Consider the following 20069-nt stretch of genomic DNA (forward strand, 5'->3'; position numbering starts at 1 on the left):
GGTAGCCGTTCGAGATGAAGTCAGCGAAACTTGAGCAAACAAATGCTAAGTACAAAGGCTGCCATGCGGATAGGCATCGGCGTGTTAAAGTGTTTCAAGAAGCGATTCGTGATGATATTTACGAGGAAGGAGAGGTTTCGGTTGGCACTACGACAAGCTTAAGCACCAAGAAATATGGTCCTTACAAAGTGCTCAAGCGGATCAATGATAATGCCTATGTTATTGAGTTCGGATTCCATAGAATTTCAATATTTTAATGTTGCGATTTATATGAGTTAGTGAAGATGAGGTTCTTTATCGGATCATAACTCGGGGTCGAGTTCTTCGGAGGTGGAAGGGCGATGTAGAACGGATGGCGATTTAATCGCGGTTGAGCAAGAAAGGGCGTGGTGAGTCGTTTGGCCTTTCACCGTGCATTGAAGTTGAAGTTAATTCCAAATAAATTACATTTTTCCGTTTGAGTTACATAGTTAATTCCCAAAATAATTCTGTTTTTCCGTTTGAGTTACATAGTTAATTCCCAAAATAAATTTTGTTTTTCCGTTTCGGAGTTACATAGTTAATTCCCAAAATAAATTCTGTTTTTTGTTTGAAGTTACGTAGTTAAGTCTCCGAATTAATTCTGTTGTTGATTTTATTTGTAATAACTCCTAGCAGCTACAAGGGTTGAGAGTTGTGTATTTAGGCGGGTTAAATCTACGCGTTTTTGGGTGGCAGCATTGATTTTAATCAAATTAATCAAAGAAGAGTTTCTCTTAATTTACAGTGGATTCAGTTTCCTTGTTACTCAAGGTTTTCGTTTGAAACCTTATTTGCTTGTGCTTTGCGTCACTTAAGTACTCATCTTTCTCCATAGGAAGCCATATTTCATTTTTGGTGCTCAACTCATGCTAATTTTGCTTCCATGCCACATGCCTCTCATGTCAAGCTTAAAAGTTTATCTGTAAGCATCAAGAAATCATCTGTAAGCAACCTTAATTTTCGTTGGTGAAGGTAACCAAAGCGTTTCCTAAGGCTCTACGCCATTTCGAGCGATTTTGGGGCTTGATTTTGGAACTCAGACACGGTGAATTTCAACAATTTCCCTTTACAGCGGGCTTATTTGCATGCGGAAGAAAAAGGCCCTATAGAAACAAAAGTAGATCGAACTTTATAATAATACTAAAATGAAGGACATCAGTAAATGTTAAGATTATATATCACGGAGAATGAGTGAATGAGTATTAGTGCACAAAAGATCTTAAGTCGATTTATTCATTGTAAATTGATTTTGAGTTAGATATTGTTACTATCAGAGCTAGTAATTTTAATTCATAGAAAATAAAAACACGAGATAAATGTTGTGCTTAAAAGGAAAAATAAAATAAAAAATGGCTTCTATAATATCTTTCATTTCAAATACTAATCTAAAGTACAGCTTCAAAGTCCGTTTAGGTTATTTTCTTCTTCTTATTTCAATTTCTAAACTACAAAAATACATAGATCTCTTCCATTGGTCGTTCCATTTTTTTTTTTTGGTCGTCTTTTCTTTGCCATTCTCCCCTCCATTCGAGGAGAAAAGAGGGATACCGAATAATGATGTCTAAATGACTTTTTACCCAAAATCAATTTTCAACGAAGCCGAAACAGGAGATAAATGGTTCTGTTCCTACAGAGCCGTTGGATCTTTTTTTTAATTTCAACGGTCAGGATACTAGTTTGGAGAATCATTTCCCAACGCTTTTAGGGTTGTAGTTTCTGTTCCACCTGTATAAATAGGATAGCATAGAGAACCATCCGCCGCTTCTAAACCAAAATCGAAACCAAGTCTCCTTCTCCCTATCCGAGGGAAGAGGCAATAAGTCCAGATCTTCAATCGTCACGAGGTATTCTTTCTTTTCTGCCCAACGTCAGTATTTCAACTGATTTTGATTTTGATTGTATTGAATACATTGGAGATAATTCTCGAGTACATAATTTGAGATCTATTGGTAATAGGTACATGTGTGAACTTGTTTATCTTAATTGTTTATGTGAAAATGATTCATATGATGTAGAAAGCATTTTTTTTAAAAAGAAAAATGGTGTAGGTAGGTAGGTATTTAAATATGGGTAATGATGTGGGAGTTGATGAGAGGTAACATTTTTAATGTTACCACAAGGGTTTCTCATGGAAGTATTCTTTGGCTTTGGTTGTTGCAGAAAGAGTTGTATGATATTAACAATGTGTGTGAAAAACTGATGGTGAATGGGTTTTGGGACTCTGTGTTTGACACTTTCGAGATCACACTTCACGAATGGTAACGAAGAGTTGATACGGATTAAATTATTGATCTTGCCAATCGCATTGAGTTTATCAGGATCAATAATTTGACGAGCATTTGCGCTTTGTAACCATTCATAAGGTGTGATTTCTAATGTGTTGCAACACATCGCCCACCATCCATTCATCATCATCTAACTTTTGGACATGTTGTTGACATCCACTTCTGTACATCCAAGGGTAAAGGATATATATTCCATTTGAAATTTATGGGGTACATTTAAAAATCCGTTCTACCGTATCGTCATCCGTCCTCGGATTACTCATGTTTAGACACTTGATATTTTTACCTCCACCATTTCTCTTAGAGAAAAATTGTACATAATATCACAATCTTTTGCATAAATAGTTGATGTGAAATTTGTGTAAGCTCACCGGTGCCCATTACAATGGCCCTTGAATTATGTTATTGAGAAACTTTGCACGAGTGCTATAAGAAGCTAGTAAGATGTTGATCATTGATGGTGTTGTCAGTTGCAATTATAGGTACCCTGAACTTTTGCAATGGTTACTTTAAAAAAAATAAAAATTTAGTGTTTAGCATTTCCTATTAGAATCGCTTGTACCAAAAAAAGGAGGTGAAAGTGTTCTTTTTGTTTACAATGTGGTTCATTATTATTTCTTTGTTGAGTTTGCTAGAACGAAAAAGATAATTACAACCCCTGAAAAAAAAATTCTAAATTCTAGGGGTAGCAAAAACCACCACATCCTTTTCATTATTCAAAGCATGTGGTAATTTTTGCAATACATAACAATCGAATGTCTGCCACCACAAATATGTTATATACAAAATCAAATTACAAGCATACCTTGACTAATGTAAATTATGGTACAAAATCCGAAAGGAATCAAAATATAAATTGCATCACTCACTCGTATTATATGTGAATTGATAACACAACATGAAGTCATCATGGTCACTCACAAATTCTCCACTTGTTGATAAAAAGTTCGTCTCTATCATTTCAAAGTACTAGTATAAAATGCATTTGGTACTACAAACTTAATCCAGTGCTAAGAAGTAAAAGAAGACTAGAGAAAAGAAAGTACATTCATGTAATACAAATTCCTCCGTTCTTTAAAGTTTGTTGATTAATGCATAATGGTGTTTCATTTTGTATAGCTTATGATTTGGTTATATTTTTGAGTTAAACTTATATTTTTAAGACAAGGCAGCTTAGGGTGAAATTTGAAAGCATCTGCGTTATTGTGCCAAAAATAATATTTGAAGGCATTTTCGATTTTTCTTGAGATGAAGTATATATGGTTAGAAAGAAAAAAATCATTGAGTTTTAAGATTAATATTTTTTTTCTTCAGAATTTTATGAATAAGGAATGAGCCCAAAATGTGCTTACAAATAGACTGCAGTGCATTCACTGTTAAAATGGGGCCAACAATTGTGCAGTTAAGAAGTGGCGAAGGGCCTTAGTCCATTGGAAAGATCATTTTTTGGTCTTAAATTAGTGTGGTAAAGGTCTTCATTTGGAGCTTGAAAGCTTAAGTTGTGATGCTCATAAGGTTGTTTGGTCATGTATGACCTATGTATGAGTTAATTGTTTTTTATGGGGAAGTTAGGTAAAGCTGGTGAAGTGGGTGTTGTAGGTAGATGCAAAACTCAAATAAGGTTTTTTCTTTCCTTATGTTTATAAATAGGGAGGTTCTTCAAGGGGGGGAGCTCTCAAACTTATTTCTAGAGCTCCTCTTCCTTCTCTCCCTCAAATTCTCTCATTACCTTTGTGGTGTGTTTGTAAGTTTGGAGAACCTCACTATTTATGGGCATAAGAGAATGAAATATCTAATTTGAGTATTGCTTTTATTTACAACACACACTTCACCAACTTTATTTGACTTTCTCACAAAAAACAATTAGCTTATGCATGGGTCATGCATGACCAAGCATATTTGTGAGCATCATAATGTGGGCTTCATAATTCCAAATGAAGACTTTGACCACATTGAATTGAAGCCTAGAAAATAATCTTTCCAATGGACTAAGGTCATGTCGCCTATTCTCAATGAAAGTCAAAAAAGGTTGATACTCCTTGACTGCATAGTTGTTGATCTAGTTTTGATAGGGAATGCTCTGCTGCTTGTCACGTTTTGGGCTCGTTCCTGGGTTCATAAAATTTCGAAAAAATATGGATCTTTAAGTTTTTTGTTTTATTTTTCTAACCATATATAGTCCATTTTAAGGAAAAATTGTAAAGGCCTTCAAATATTATTTTTGGAACAGTAATGCAGATGCATCCGAATTCATCTTAAGTTGCATTGTCTTGAAATACTGCTGTGATTGGTTACTCCAAAAATTCTAGGAAAATTACATAGGCATATTCAATGTCTTAGCCTCACTATCCAATTGGCTTTGCACAAAAATTCCACGCAAAAGTCATATTTCCATTGAAAATTGATTGAGTCGCTAGGTTGCACTCTTTTGCATATTTTTATTTACCTAAAGCCACCATTGCTATCTAAAGTTCAATGAATCGAATGAAAAATTCAAAAAAAAGATAAAAATGCATGTTTAACTAAAAAACATAATAAAATCATTAGCTAGAAGAGTACAAAATGAAATATAATTATGCACTAATCGTTTGTGTACAGTAAAACTGTCATGCCTCATTCACTTTGTTACATTTCGAGGGGTTTTGACAGACTGGGCACGTCACATTTCTTCCACTCTTCTATTTCCTTTGGCATATGTGTTGTAACTACAAACGGGTGATTGTTGGTCTGATCGTGAAGGCCAATTTTGATAACGGGTGATTGTTGGTTGGTTATGGTGGAAAATTCTACCATATTGAGTTGTGGGGTTGATCAACCCGACCACAAGCCCTCTATCCTGATCACTACAAACACAAAGATGAACAAGAGCCCTGAGATTCCCTGCATATCATCATTATACCGTACTTTCCATGTTGAAATAACTGAGAAAGGTTAAAATTAATTGTCACAGTGCTTCTAATAATAAAAAATTATGTAGATTCTATGTTTAAATTTGTAATCAAATACTCTCAAAATCAGAAATGTAATCACGAGGAATAGTTGATTTGATTTCAAATATTTGATTATCCTATCAGTTTCTTGATTCATGACATCCCTTATTTTTGGTAGGTAAGCATTAGTCAAGTCAAGAATATGTCAATATCTACTATATGATAAAACATACCCTTATTTGAATCAGGATAAATAGTACTAAAGCACGTAAGCTTGGAACTTGAACCATTCTCCAACCCATAAACTTTACTTGGAATTGTTTCACAAAAATAACTACAGTAAACTAAGTAAACCCCTCAACTTATAGGGTCATTTATGAGTGCATACTCGATTTTGGGGATATTTACAAGTATATACTCAACGTTCATGCAGAAAACCTACAATTTGCCCATTCCGTTAGCCAAATTGTTTGTGAGTTTGTTAAATAACGATCTGTCAAAAGTGGGACCCCTTTTGTTGATGACGTGGACTTCCACGTCGACTAAAAATTAATAAAAAATTATTTTACTATTTAAATTATTTATTATTGTTAAATTAATTCAAATTTTAAACAGCAAAATTAAAATAATAAAATAAAAATCAGGCAAAAATCAAAAGAAAAAAAATAAAATCTTCATATGTTTCTCTTCCCAAACCCAATCCCAACCCCCTCCCTTCTGTGCACACCGCCTTCAAAGCCATCGCCACCGACCTCGTTGTCGTTGTATAGAACCGAGGGCAAGATCTCCGTCTTCATCAACTGCCTCTCTTTTCCACCTTCCCACCACCACCTCACATCTGGGTCCCAAGATCCGGAAGGAGGCAGAGGTGGAATTGAGACCTTGAGCTCCTTCCTCCTCCGTTGACATACAAAGATTCTTAAATTTTAGGCTAAAAAAAAGTTCATGTGCAAGAGTACTAAACTGGCATACAAAGATTGTTTTCTCTAAACAGAAAGATCTTAAATAAAAACAAACTAGCAACAAACTGGCCAATAAAATACTTCAGCCATTATAAATTCATAAAAATTAAATATTTATAAAGAAAAACTTAAGAATAGGAAACAGAGAGAGAGAGAGAGAGAGAGAGAGACACACACACACACACACACACACACATGGCCTTTGAACGTAGAGGTGGCTTCCGAATCCTACCAGCAAGACCTGCAAAAGTTGGTCTTGTACAGAATCTTCCCCGAAGAATCCAAGATGATGAAGATGATGACTTACCAAGGCCTCCTCCAAGGATCTTGTGAAGGGGTCTTTGTCTATTGAACAGTCTTTCAGAATCTGCAGATGAACCCATTTGATTCAGAGCTAAGAATTACAGCCTGCGATCCAATTAAGATCTCTTAGACCCAAAAAGGATGTGGCTTTGAGTATGAGGACTGAAGTGAGAGGGCTGTCGATTTTGTACAAGGTCGTGGTGAGGTTGGCGTAGTTGATGAGGACGAAGATCTTGCCCTTGGTTCTATACAACGACAACAAGGTCGGTGGCGATGGCTTTGAAGGAGGTGTGCACGGAGGAAGGGTGGGTTGGTGGGGTGTGGGAAGAGAAAGAGACGAAGATAAATTTTTTCTTTTCATTTTTGCCAGATTTTTATTTTTATTTTATTTTGCTTTTTAAAATTTGAATTAGTTTAACAACAACAAATAATTTTTTATTAATTTTTGGTCCACGTGGAAGTCCACATCATAAATAAAATGGGTGGTACTTTTGATAGATCATTTAATGACTCACTAAATTGGCTAACGGAGTAAATTGTAGGTTTTCCGTGATATTGAATATGTACTCGTAAATATCTCCAAAATCGGGTATGCACTCATAAATGACCCTATAGTTTGAGGGATTTACTGTAGTTTGTCCAAATAACTATTAGGCACATTCCATGCCAACTCAAAACCGCAAGTATCAAGACTGTCCCACTGAAATGGATTTTCCAGTGGAACCAAAATTGTGGAAATCACTGCACAAAGAGATGAAGGATCCTGATCAATCCACTCATGACCATGTAATTTTCATTGCTAAGGCAGTAGATAAGTGGATAGGATGTTTCCACGTTGGACAAGCAATTCAGGAAGGTGAAGTTTTAAGGGCAGGAACGTATGAAAATGGTGAACTTATAAGACTGAAGTCATTGTCCATGACCCGCCTAGGGAAGCACTTGTCCGGGTCGGTGATCAATACCTACCTTCTAGTTAATGTAGTTGATGTCTTGGACGAAGAAGTGCTCGTAAGATGATGGGAGAGTGAGAACGGTTTGCCTTTGGTTTGCACGCTGCATGAGAGATCAAACCTTTCGTACCCACAATTTGAGGGTCGAAAGTTTTTTCGTCGTCTTGGGTTTGGGATGGAGTAGCCTCCCTCCCCCTACTTTGCATTACCAAAAAAGTAAAGGTTTTAGTTGGGATGGGGTAGCCTACCTGCAATTGTTGCGATGTAGCTAATTTGGGCCTATCCTTTGCCTTGGCTATATATATTGTTTACTAGGTTCTGGAGTCCCTCCTTGTTGGAATGCGCACAATTCTACAACAAGGCGAGGGAGGGTCGGAAGACCTCCAGATATTTGTATAGGAAGTTTTGTTTTGTTTTTGTTTTTGTTTTATTGGTTTTGGATTAAATAAAATAAAGTTAAAATCATGACAACTATTGTTATTAAAAAGATAAGTTTTTGGTCGATCGGGTTACCACAGTTGTTGTGGCCCTCCCTCTTCCCCTTGCTTGGCACCAGAATCGAAACCCCAGGGTTTATTTTCCTCTCAATGTAACCAAAAAAAAAAAAAAGGATAATTTTCTTTTGTTGGATAATTCCACAGCTTCAAAGTTTCACATTGACAAAGCAATAATGCTGCTAAGAAGTAGTACATTAATTATAAGAAAAAGAGGAAACAAAAGTATGCTCATACATAGATCTCTTTCATTCCTTGTTAGGTTATTTTGTTCTGTTTTATTTGCCATGATCTCTCCTCTATTTCATTGAAGTTTATACAAAGTACTTAATACAACATAACAATAATTATGCCTCAATAATCACTTTGTTACCCTCCGAAGGGTTTCGACAAAGCGGGCATGTCGCATTTCTTCTAAGCCACTCGTCTATGCAATTAGCATGGAAATAATGGTTGCATTCTGGAATCGTTCTCAATGTTTCCTTGGACTTGTATGTGCCTAAACATATTGGACAAGTATTGTCATTTGGCTCGGGCAATTCCCAACTCTGACCAAGTTGAATCTTGGGATATGACTCGATAGTAGCATCATCAAGGCCCTTCATGACTGCGGGAGGTTGTTGGTTGGTTATGGTGGATAATTCCACGATGGGTTGCTGCCCCGACCACAAGTCCTCATGAGCCTTAGGAAAAACGCAGTGGTAAGAAGTAGCCCTAGAACTCCCAAGCATGTTATTATGGCAATCTCTGAAGTTCTTACTGTATCTGAAAAGGTTGAAATCAACATGAATTCAATAGCATTCCATTAGTTCATGCGAAGTGATAACATTTAGGATGTGTGTGTATATTATATGATATATGTAAGGTATTTTTTTTGAAGTACAAAAGAAAATTACAAAGAAGAGTCCCGAAAAATTCTTAAATTCCTTTGATCAAACAACAGTTGCATTTGGAAAAATATTAAACCAAATACAAAGATTTTTTTTAATGACAAAGGCAGAGGCCCTAGGTTGATGATACATGTAAGTTGATGTAACATAAACATTGTTCTATGAACATACCGTTATCTGAAGAATAATACTTATAAATATCAAAGCATATAAGCTTGGACCTTTTAGCATTCTCAAACCCACAAAATTTTCCCAATCTTCCACAAGAACGACAATCGGGATCATCCCATGCCAACTCTACACCATAAAGATCAATAATGCTCCAATCGCGTGGATCTCTCAGGGGAACCGAAGCTGTTGAAAACACAGAACACGAAGGTGGTACCGTAGAATCCGACGGCACAGCAGTGATCACGTACTGCTCATTATTGCTAAGGCAAGAGATGGGTGGATATGGTGTTTCTGCGGAAGAGGAGCAATTGAGGAGCGTGAAGTTTACAAGATCATTGGCATATGAGAAAGGTGAACCTTTTAGGCTCAAGCCATGGTCGAGGAACAACCTAGGGAAGCAGCTATTGAGGTCAGTGATCCATACGTTTTGGCTAGTGTAATCTATGGTTCTGACTATGAAGTGTCCGGAAGATGGGAGAGTGAGAATGGCTTCATTTTGGTTGTTGCATGAGAGATCAAAGCTTTCTGAGTACCCACAAATAGAGGGTTGAAGGTTTTGTAGCCGGAAAGGGAATCGAGTATATGGTGGGTTATCGGAAGAACACGAAGATTCTCTACAGATGGGGGCGGGGGCGCTTGCGCCGTTATGATGAATGAAGAAGAAGAGCAAGAGGAAGGTGATCAAGAATTGTAAGGTAGACATGGTGAAATGAAAACTAGACCAATATTTTTTGGGTAATAAGCGCATGACCGGCCTATTATGCCATTGGGAATAACACAATACGCCAAATATAATCAACATCACTTTCTATGTGTTCATTGAAATCCATCCAAATGCACACATAGGAGTCATAGCAATGCACGACAACATATATTGATTTTATACAAATCAAAACATGTTTTGGGTTAATATATCATGCACTTAAATATATTAACTTCGTAGATTAGCTTCAAGGAAATTACCAAAAACGAATCAAATTTGTTTCCGTTGAACCAACACTTCTATGATGAGGCGTGTCATTCCTTTACCAGCCGCCACCACTCTCTCCCTCTCTCTCTCTCTCTCTCTCTCTCTCTCTCTCTCTCTCTCTCAATGTTGGGTCAATTTAGACGTGTGTTGCAAATGAATAGAAAAACGCTTTTCTGTTTTAGTGAATTAATTGCTCCGCTGCTCATCCAAAGAAAGTGAAAAAATACTTTACAATTCAAGTCCTTTAACATTTGCGGAAAGGGTGGTGATTTTTTCACTTTTCTTTTGTCTATTTACACTCCCTTTTGTTTTTTCTAATACTTTTTACTATAACATACAAGAAAGTGTAAGTGAACAAAAAAAAGTGGAAAAATCAGCTCTCTTACGAAAAGTGTTGGCTTCTATAATATCTTAAATTTCAAATACCAATATAAAACACTTAGCAATATATAGTTCCACATCTTCAGAGTTAGACATTGAGAAAGCAATACTATGCTAAGAAGTAGTACACTAAGAAAAAAGAAAAAGGAAAGTATATATATATATATATATATATATATTCATCTAGCTTATTTTCCTTCTTCTCTCAATTTTTTCCCTAGAAGTACATAGATCTCTTTCATTCCTTGTTTTGTCATTTTCTTTCTTTGACACGATCTCCTCTATTTCATATTGAAGTTTATGTAAAGAATGTAATACAAAACAGTCACGCCTCAATCCCTTTATTACCCTCGGATGATTTTCGACAAATCGGGCACGTCGCATTTCTTCTAAGCCACTCATCTATACAATTAGCATGAAAATAATGGTTGCATTCTGGTATGGTTCTCAATGTTTCGCGGGGCTGGTAGTTTCCCAAACATATTGAGCAAGTGTTGTCATTAGGCTTGGGCAATTCCAAGCTCTCTCCAAGTTGAGTCTTAGGATATGAATCAATGGTTGGATCATCAAGCCCCATTATGACTGCAGAAGGTTGTGGATGAGGTATGGCTGATAATTCTATTATGGGTCGATTGACCCGACCGCAAGCCCTCAGCCTTAACATGATCACAATGACGAGAAAAAATAGTCCTGTAATTCCTATGCATATCTTACCGTACATCACAGTTTTTGAGAGACCTGAAAAAATGTTGAAATTAATTGCAACATTAATACTTTTTTTTTATACAAGCAATATTGGGGGAGGGGGAGAATCGAGCCTAAGACCTCGGATGCATGGGTAAATATTCTTAACCACTACAAGCCCCTTGCAATTGTAACATTATTATGGTCAAGTATGATGACAACATAATCAATTACGTTAGATGTATATGTGACAATATTACTCATAAGCGTACCGTTAGTTGAATTAATAGCATTAGAGCACCCAAGCTTGGAACTTGTATTGTTGTCGAATCCACAAACTTTACCAGGTATGGCTTCACAAAAACGGCAATTGGGCACATACCATTCCAACTCAAAACCATTAAGATAGTCCCATTCAAATGATTCAAATGGTTCTGAGAGTGGAACCCAAGCTTCGGAAATCACAGAGCAAGAAGACCACGGCGTTGATGAATTAATCAGATCCGATGGCACACCAGTGACCATGTACTGCTCATTGCTAAGGCAAGAAATGGGTGGATACGATACTTCTGCTTGGTAAGAGCAATTGAGGAACGTGAATCTTTCGAGGGCATGCACGTATGAGAAGGGTGAACCATCAAAACTGAAGTCATTGTCCATGAACCGCCTTGGGAAGCAGTTGTTGGGGTCGGAGATCCATACGTTTTGGTTCAAGTAGTCGATTTCTTGGATGGCAAAGTGCCTCGAGGAAGATGGGACAGTGATGAGAATGCTTTGCCATCGGTGTCCAGGGTTGCATGTGAGACCAAACCCTTCATACCCGCAGGTTGAGGGTTGGAGGTTTTTTAGCCAGAAAGGGAATCGAATCTGAGGGCTAGTGGAAGTGCATGTCGATTCACCACAGGTGGTGGTGGAGCTTGTTGCGGCTAGGTGAGGAATGAAGAAGAAGAACAGGAGGAAGGAGATCAAGATATATTCTTTTAGGGCAGGCATGGTGAAATAAAGTTCTAGCTCTCCAAAAGTTTTTCGGTGATGGCCGGCCTATTATGCTTGTGGGAATAAACCCAATACCCCAACCACATCTTTTTCTATGCATTAACTAAATGCCACATAGTGATCATAGTAATACATAAAAACAAATTCTCGATCTGCCCCAGAACATATTATATACAAATCCAATGACATTATCAAACTCCGTCATCATGTACACTCCATGCACCAAGTCCTACTAAAGGAATTAATATAAAATGTTTTGTGTTAACATATCAATGCGCCAAAAAAGATAGATTATGGTTAGCCAAAAGACTTCCTGGGAACAATCGATGTCGGTAGAGATGGGTGGAAGTTTCACGGATAGGCCACAGGCTTGAGGAAGAAAAGAAATGCAAGAAAAATAATTAATAGGCAGCCCCGCCAAAATTGCTACAGCCTTGATACAGTCGCATATTTCGTGTCGATCTTCCTTGTCGTTTGAATACCGGCTGAGGCTCTGTATAGCGTCACAGCAAGTCTGCGGTGGCTTCACGTTATTATTTTGTTGCTTGGCGCAAGGGCTCAACGTTTCGAGGATGGTTTCGCAGGAAGGTAGATCACCCATGCTGACCCAGAAACCAGTGACATGATCACGATAGTGATCTTGGTTAGACGAGTTCTATTTGGCCTCACTTCTGTTGGCTTATAATTTTGTAGGCTGTGTTGATATGGAGGAAGTTTATATATATAGATGTATGGTGTAATTCATTGTTGCGGTTAATTTCATCATGATTCATGCGAATCTTATGCTCCACAATATAGTGGGAAATTAGGTTTTCGTGTGGCTGGGATTTTGCTGTCACACCACTCGTGCTCATAAAAAATGTGTAAAAAATATATATAAATTTATATCTGAGATAAAAGAGCTAATTAAATAGGTTTATATATTTATCCCCAACGTGAGAGTTGGTGTGTTTTTTTTGGGCGGAGAAGGAATCGAAGTGCATGTGGGACACCACAATGTGGTAGCTACGTGAGGAAGGAAGAAGAAGAAGATAAGAATGTGATTAATTCAAAGAAAAAGACATTATGATCATTTGATCACATAAGCTATGTATTCATTATAGGCAGCCATTGCACAAATTATTCATTAGACAAATTATTCATTTATTCCGTTGTCTGTTGAAGCATTACCCCTTCCATCAAATCTTCACTTAACCCTGTAATATATTCAAGAAACCAAAATCAGAAATTAGTTCTTTTCCTATAAAACATTTGCATCATGATATGAAATTAGAGATAGAATTTAGAGCAGAGATGGTTAATTACTGGGAACAATCAGTGCCGCTAGAGATGGGTGGAAGTGTGACCGATAGGCCACAAATTTTGGGAAGAGAAGAAATCTTAGAGAAATTATCAATAGGTGCCCCCATCAAAATTGCTGCAGCCTTGACGCAGTCGCATATATTTTGTTGGCCTCCCTTGGCGTTTGTATACTGTGCGAGGCCCAGGACACCATCACAGCAAACCTTGGCTGGCTTCACCTCACCTTGAAGTATATAGGGAAGGCAAGGGTTCAAGTGGTCGAGGATGATGTCGCAGTAGGGAGATTGAGGATCAGCACCCGTGGCGGCCCCAGAAACCATTGAGATGATCACAACGGCTATGATCTTTGTGATTGGATGCATCATGTTTGGCCTTATAATAGACTTTGATGTAGAGAACTTCAAAGTATTTGTATGATCTATATGTGTTGCTAAGGGACAAGCTCATATATATATATACATGTTGATGTAAGAATTTCATGTTCCATATATTGAGACTTGAAAGTTTCAGATATGCAGGAAAATGCATTTTTCATGTGCAGGCTGTTGCATCCGTCACATAAGTTAGTTTATAATAAAAAGAAAGTGATAACAATTGGGCTCTTGCTTTAAAGATTATTGCCCGGTTTTGACCGAGTTGACATTTTCTAAACTTGTATAAAATGTTTAGATTCGTACTAAAAAAAATTAAATACTTTTTTTCATACGCATCAATATTTACACACATAATTTTTGTTGTATGTACAAGGCCTTTTCTTTGTTATAGACACACAAACAAATATTATTGTATATACAAGGCCTTTTCTTTGGTCTCGCCCCAGGCCTCACAAATATAAGGGATATGGGTAAATTACTCAAATAGTCCTTAAGTTTGTACTTGATTTATATTTTGGTCCTTCAATTAAATTATTCATTCAAATGGTCCATTAACTATATATTATCGCTTCATTGGTCATATCGTTACATTCTGTCAATGTTACTGTTAAATATGAGGGCAAATTGGTCATTTCGTATGTTAAAAATAAATAAATACAAAAAATGAAATAAAAACTCTCTCTCTCTCTCTCTCTCTCTCTCTCTCTCCACAACCCATCAGAGTGGTACCAAGAACTAGAATTCCAACAATTGCACTTAAAACCAGATGCTCCAGAAGTGTTCACTTCCAGCTGAACAAAAATATTAATAACAATAATTAATAGAGAGTGGTGATTTCCCCACTCCTTTTTCTCCTATTTTATCCACTTACACTCCTTTTTTATAATTAAAAAAGGAGTGTAAGTGGATAAAATAGGAGTGGGGAAATCATTGCCCTTAATAAATTAATCACTCAAAATAACTAAAGAGAGGGGAGAAAAAAAAAGAATTTATAAGTCGGTGCTCATATTAATGATCTTGCCTATAAAGGGTTGCGGTATTGGAGAGGAATGGTGAAGTGAATGGTAGTTTTCAAAAAAGTAGTTGCCATGGAAACGTCTATGCATCCAGTAATATAAAGGCTCTGAAACTCCCACGTGCAGTAGCAGTCTCGAAATAAAGCCAATTGTGTTCCACAAGGGCAGGTTTTGAAGATTGTGTTCCTTCTCTCTGTCTCTCTCTCATTCTCTCCATTCCCCCATGGCCACCACCCTCAAGCTTCAACCCCAAAACCCATTCTCCACCCAAACCCATCTAACAACCAGCCTCCACCCCAATCCCCATGAACTCAGAACCCCAGTGTTGGAGAAAGATGGATATGAGAGAATATGAAAGAGAGTTTTAAACAGAAAAACTGAAGCTTTATTGATTTCCTAAAATTGATTACGACACTAGGCCATCTTATTGGCTATTTATAATAACATTCAGATATTTTCATAACAAACATAACTCTTGGATTAGTTCCAAGAGTTGCAGACACAACTCTTGACTTCTAAAGAGATACAACTCTTCCTAAACATAACTTTTCATCAAGGGACACAACTCTACTTTAACAACTGATACAAATGCATTATGTTTAACACTCCCTCTTAATGCATTTGTCCTGCGACATTTAGGCTTTCTTTGAAATAGTAGAACTTCTATCTTGGAAGTGCTTTTGTAAAAACATCTGCAATCTGCTCATCAGTACCACATAATTTCAATTCAGTGTCTCCATCTTCAACCAATTTTATGATAAAATGATGATGAAGTTCTATGTGCTTTGATCTGCTACAAAAGACTGGGTTCTTTGTCATGGCAATTGTGGACATGTTATCACAGTACAAATTTGTTGGAGTGTTTTGTTCTTGATGAAGATCTGCTAATATTCTTCTAATCCAAACTGCTTCACATACTGCACTTGTGGCTGAAATATATTCTGCTTCGGCTGTTGATAATGCAACTGTACTTTGCTTCTTTGATGACCATGATATAACTTTTCTTCCCAAGAAAAACACATGCCCAGATGTGCTTCTTCTATCATCAATTGCACCAGCCCAATCACTGTCTGTGAACCCAACTAAAATGCTTTCTTTCTCTTGTGTATATTTGATGCCATATCCTTTGGTTCCTTGCACATATCTTAGTATTCTTTTAACAACAACAAAATGATGATTACTTGGATCATTCATGAATCAAGATACAACACTAACTGCATGAACTATGTCTGGCCTTGTATTAGATAAATAAATAAGTGAGCCAACAATACTTCTATACATGAAAGCATCAGCTCTTGGTGCTCCATCATTACTTGAAAGCTTTAAATTAATTGCCATTGGAGTATCCATTGGCTTGCAGTTCAACATATTGAACCTTTTCAAGAGATTTTCTACATACTTTTCTTGATACATAAAAATCCCTTTTTCCGATTGTTGGACTTGAATTCCTAGAAAATACTTCATAGAACCCAAATCAGTCATCTCATATTCTTTCATCATGTCCTTCTTGAATGCTTCTACCATCCTTGGTTTGGTATTTGTATAAATCAAGTCATCAACATAAAGACACACAATAAGAAAATCATGTGTACCTTCTTTCTTGAGATAGAGTGATGGCTCACTTGGACTTCTTACAAATCCACTTTGACGGAAATATTGATCAATTTTGCTATTCCAGGCTCTTGGTGCTTGCTTTAAGCCTTATAGTGCTTTCCGAAGTCGACAAACTTTGTCTTCATTTCCCTTTTCAATATATCCTTGCGGCTGCTCCACGTAAACTTCTTCTTCAAGTTCTCCATTCAAAAAAGCGGACTTGACATCCAATTGAAAAACATGAGTTTTCAATTGTGCTGCCAAAGCCAACACAGTTCGTATAGTTTCCATTTGTACAACCGGAGCAAACGTTTCATTGAAATCTACTCCAGGTTGTTGAGAGTAGCCTTTGGCAACCAACCGAGCCTTATACTTTTGGATTGAGCCATCTTCATTGTATTTTGTCTTATAGATCCATTTAAGTCCAATGATGTCCTTTGATTTAGGCCAATCAACAAGCTCCCACATAGAGTTTTTCTTGATAACTCTAATTTCTTCTTCCATTGCGTCTTGCCAAATTTTTTCTTTCATTGCTTCCTCAAATTTTTGAGGCTCCAAAGCACTCAAAGCAAGATCACACGACTCATATATGTCTGCCAATGAACGCATTCTTGCATTTAGTCTAGGAGTGGAATCTGGTGAACTAGGATCAGATGTTCTTGCACTTGGAATTGGACTTCTTGCCCTTGAAATTGGACTTTGGGGCAGCAGAGATTCTTCTAAATTTGATGTTTCTGGTTCCAGCAAAAAACTCTGTATTTCACCTTGTTTGTTTTCCCATCTCCATACCTTGAATTCATGAAAAATAACATCTCTAGAAATTACCAACTTATTAGTTCTTGGATCAATCAATCTATATGCCTTGGACTTGTCACTATAACCCACAAAAATATATTTTTCACCCTTTTCATCAAACTTTTTCTCTTTTGAGAAGGAACATGTGCATAGGCTATGCAACCAAAGATCTTAAAGAAATCAACCTTTGGCTTAAACCCATGCCATGCTTCAAAAGGAGTCATATCATTGACAGACTTGGTAGGTGACCTATTGAGAATAAACACTGAGGTATGAATTGCTTCAGCCCAAAACACATTTGGCAGACCTTTCGCTTTTAACATGCTCCTTGCCATTTCCACAATGGTTTGATTTCTTCGTTCTGCAACACCGTTTTGTTGTGGAGTGTAGCTTGCCTTCAATTCTCTTTTTATTCCATTGCTTTTGCAAAATTCTGAAAATTCATTTTATGTGAACTCTCCACCACGATCAGTTCTCAATATCTTGAGATTGTATCCATTTTGCTTCTCTCCATAGGCTTTAAATTGCTTGAAAAAGAAGAAGAATGCTTCTGACTTTTGTTCTAGAAAATAAACCCACATCATCCTGCTATAGTCATCATCAAAGAGATGAAAGTATTTCTTGCCATTAAAAGATGGTGTTCGAGTCGGCCCGCATATATCTGCATGTACTAATTCAAGAGGGGCTCTTGCTTTCCATGTTGATTGTGAAAATGGTAAGCGATGGAATTTTCCAAAAATACAACCTTCACATATTTCTTTCTTAGACTGAACAGAAGGAAGGCCAACCACCATATCTTTATGATGTAAGAGCTGTATACTTCTTTGATTTAGATGTCCATATCTCATATGCCACAATAGTGATTCTTCTACCTTTTCAACTTTCAAAACATAGTTTTCTTTTGATGTCATGATCAACAGAAAGACTTTGTTTGCCATCATTTTTATCTTAGCCACTACAGTGTTATTCTTCTTATCAGAAATAACACAGTGATCATCATCAAATTTAACAGAGAAGCCTTTTTGTAGGAGTTGTCCTACACTTAATAAATTTTGTGCCAAGTTAGGAACATATAGCACATCATAGATTAGTTTTGGTGTACCTTCTCGAGTTTGAACAAAGATAATACCGTTGCCTTCCACGTTGTGAAGCTTTCCATCTCCGAGCTTGACTTGTGAATTCATATTTTCTTCAAATTTGACAAAACATTGTCTGTTTCCCGTCATGTGGTTACTGCATCTGCTATCCACGTACCATATATCTTGTGGTTCTTGACGAGCGCTGAGACATGTATAAAATAGTTGCTCTGAAGAGTCATTATTTTCTATAAAATTGGCTTCATTATTTTTTGATATCTGCAATCTCTTTGAGAATGGTTAGGTATTCTGCATCGAGTACACCTATACCGACAATCTGCACTTTTGTGCCCAGTCTTCTTACAAACACGACATTCAGGGACAAGGTTACCATTCTGGTTGTTTTGATGGCTACATCCTTGCTGATTGTTGTTATAGTTGCCTTTGTTGTAATTCTTCCTTCCTCCAATGAGATTCTCCTTTACTTTTTTCTGTTTTGAGACTTTTGAGATTCTCCTTTTTGTTTGTCTTCTTTCTCCTTCAAATCCAATTTGGATTGAAAAGCTTGCTCCAAGGATTGGTCTGTAGACCTATTAATCCTTTTTTCATGTGCTTCCAAAGAACCAATTAGTTCATGGAGCGAAAGTGCAGCGAGATCTTTTGACTCCTCTATTGCTGCAACAACATGATCGAACTTTGGCGGTAGACTGCGTAGAGTTTTCTCTACAATTTTCTTGTCTGGAATTGTATCCCCATAACCTTCTAATTTGGTTAACAATTCCAGAAACTTTTGTGAAGAAAACCTGAATGGACTCATTCTCCTTTATTAATAAATTATCAAACTCTCGCCACAAGGATTGGAGTTTGATGGAGATCACTTTCTGTGAGCCTTGGAACTCAATTTTGAGTATTTCCCAAGCATTTTTTGATGTAGTTGCAGAAAGTAATCTTGGAAAGAGATTTTTGCTTACTCCCTGTTGAATTAGGAATAAAGCCTTGGCATCTCATTTCCTATTTTCTTTAAGTGCTTGCTGCGATTCCGGTGTCGCTTTTCCCGTCGAAGTTTTTTCCGGTTCCTCGTAACCATCTTCTACAAGATCCCAAAGATCTTGAGAGATGAACAAGGTCTTCATTTGTAGGCTCCAATATTCATAATTCTCTCCCTCGAAAATAGGCATTAAATTTTGAATATTTCCAATGTTGAGGAATTTGAACTTGATGCCATGATTAACATAGTGGAGGGATCGATTGGCTCTGATATACCAAAATTGTTGGAGAAAGATGGATATGAGAGAATATGGAAGAGAGTTTTAAACAGAAAAACTGAAGCTTTATTGATTTCCTAAAATTGATTAAGACACTAGGCCATCTTATTGGCTATTTATAATAACATTCAGATCTTTTTATAACAGACATAACTCTTGGATTAGTTCCAAGAGTTGCAGACACAACTCTTGACTTTTAAAGAGATACAACTCTTCTTAAACATAACTTTTCATCAAGGGACACAACTCTACTTTAACAACTGATACAAATGCATTATGTTTAACACCCAGCTCCTCCCCACCCTCCACTTGAGCCAGCAACTATAGAAAAAGAAAAGAAAAAAATCTTCCACAGACCCCCTCCCAACGAACCCAGAACCTCAACTCAACATCCATCCATACCCTCTCCCCTCCCCTTGATTTCCCTTTGTTGTTGAGAGATAACCACCCACCATCCTCCTCACCACCTCATCACCCGCCAACCCCGCCTCCCAAAATCACAGCCACTGTCAATTTCTCACCCTCCATGTGCACTCTCCTCTCCTCCCACCTCACCTCCTCCTCTCCCAAACTCTTTCCCCACACCCACAACTACCCACCGCACCCAATCC

At 37.2% G+C, this 20069-nt stretch overlaps 3 protein-coding genes and 1 long non-coding RNA gene across 4 annotated transcripts; 1 reads left to right on the forward strand and 3 right to left on the reverse strand.

The window, feature by feature from the left end:
- The first annotated feature begins 1545 nt into the window (after window positions 1-1545).
- Window positions 1546-5395, forward strand: LOC103337646 (uncharacterized). Its single transcript, XR_016122221.1, has 2 exons — window positions 1546-1865; window positions 3621-5395. It is a non-coding gene; the product is annotated as an uncharacterized LOC103337646 (long non-coding RNA).
- A 2897-nt stretch (window positions 5396-8292) lies between these two features.
- Window positions 8293-9709, reverse strand: LOC103337721 (RING-H2 finger protein ATL22-like). Its single transcript, XM_089041292.1, has 2 exons — window positions 9057-9709; window positions 8293-8710 (listed from the first exon to the last, which is right to left on the reverse strand). Exons 1-2 carry the CDS (start codon window positions 9707-9709, stop codon window positions 8293-8295), a joined length of 1071 nt encoding a protein of 356 aa, XP_088897418.1.
- Window positions 9710-10397: 688 nt separating this feature from the next.
- LOC103337720 (RING-H2 finger protein ATL22-like) lies at window positions 10398-12262 on the reverse strand. Its single transcript, XM_008240890.2, has 2 exons — window positions 11314-12262; window positions 10398-11095 (listed from the first exon to the last, which is right to left on the reverse strand). Exons 1-2 carry the CDS (start codon window positions 12032-12034, stop codon window positions 10683-10685), a joined length of 1134 nt encoding a protein of 377 aa, XP_008239112.2. The 5' UTR covers window positions 12035-12262; the 3' UTR covers window positions 10398-10682.
- A 961-nt stretch (window positions 12263-13223) lies between these two features.
- LOC103337645 (non-specific lipid-transfer protein A-like) lies at window positions 13224-13704 on the reverse strand. Its single transcript, XM_008240813.2, has 2 exons — window positions 13343-13704; window positions 13224-13233 (listed from the first exon to the last, which is right to left on the reverse strand). The coding sequence occupies exons 1-2, from the start codon at window positions 13702-13704 to the stop codon at window positions 13224-13226; spliced, it is 372 nt and encodes a 123-aa protein (XP_008239035.2).
- Between the last annotated feature and the right edge of the window lie 6365 nt (window positions 13705-20069).

Source organism: Prunus mume, linkage group LG7 (assembly GCF_029339155.1).
Source record: "Prunus mume cultivar Tortuosa linkage group LG7, ASM2933915v1, whole genome shotgun sequence".
Taxonomy (NCBI): Eukaryota; Viridiplantae; Streptophyta; class Magnoliopsida; order Rosales; family Rosaceae; genus Prunus; species Prunus mume.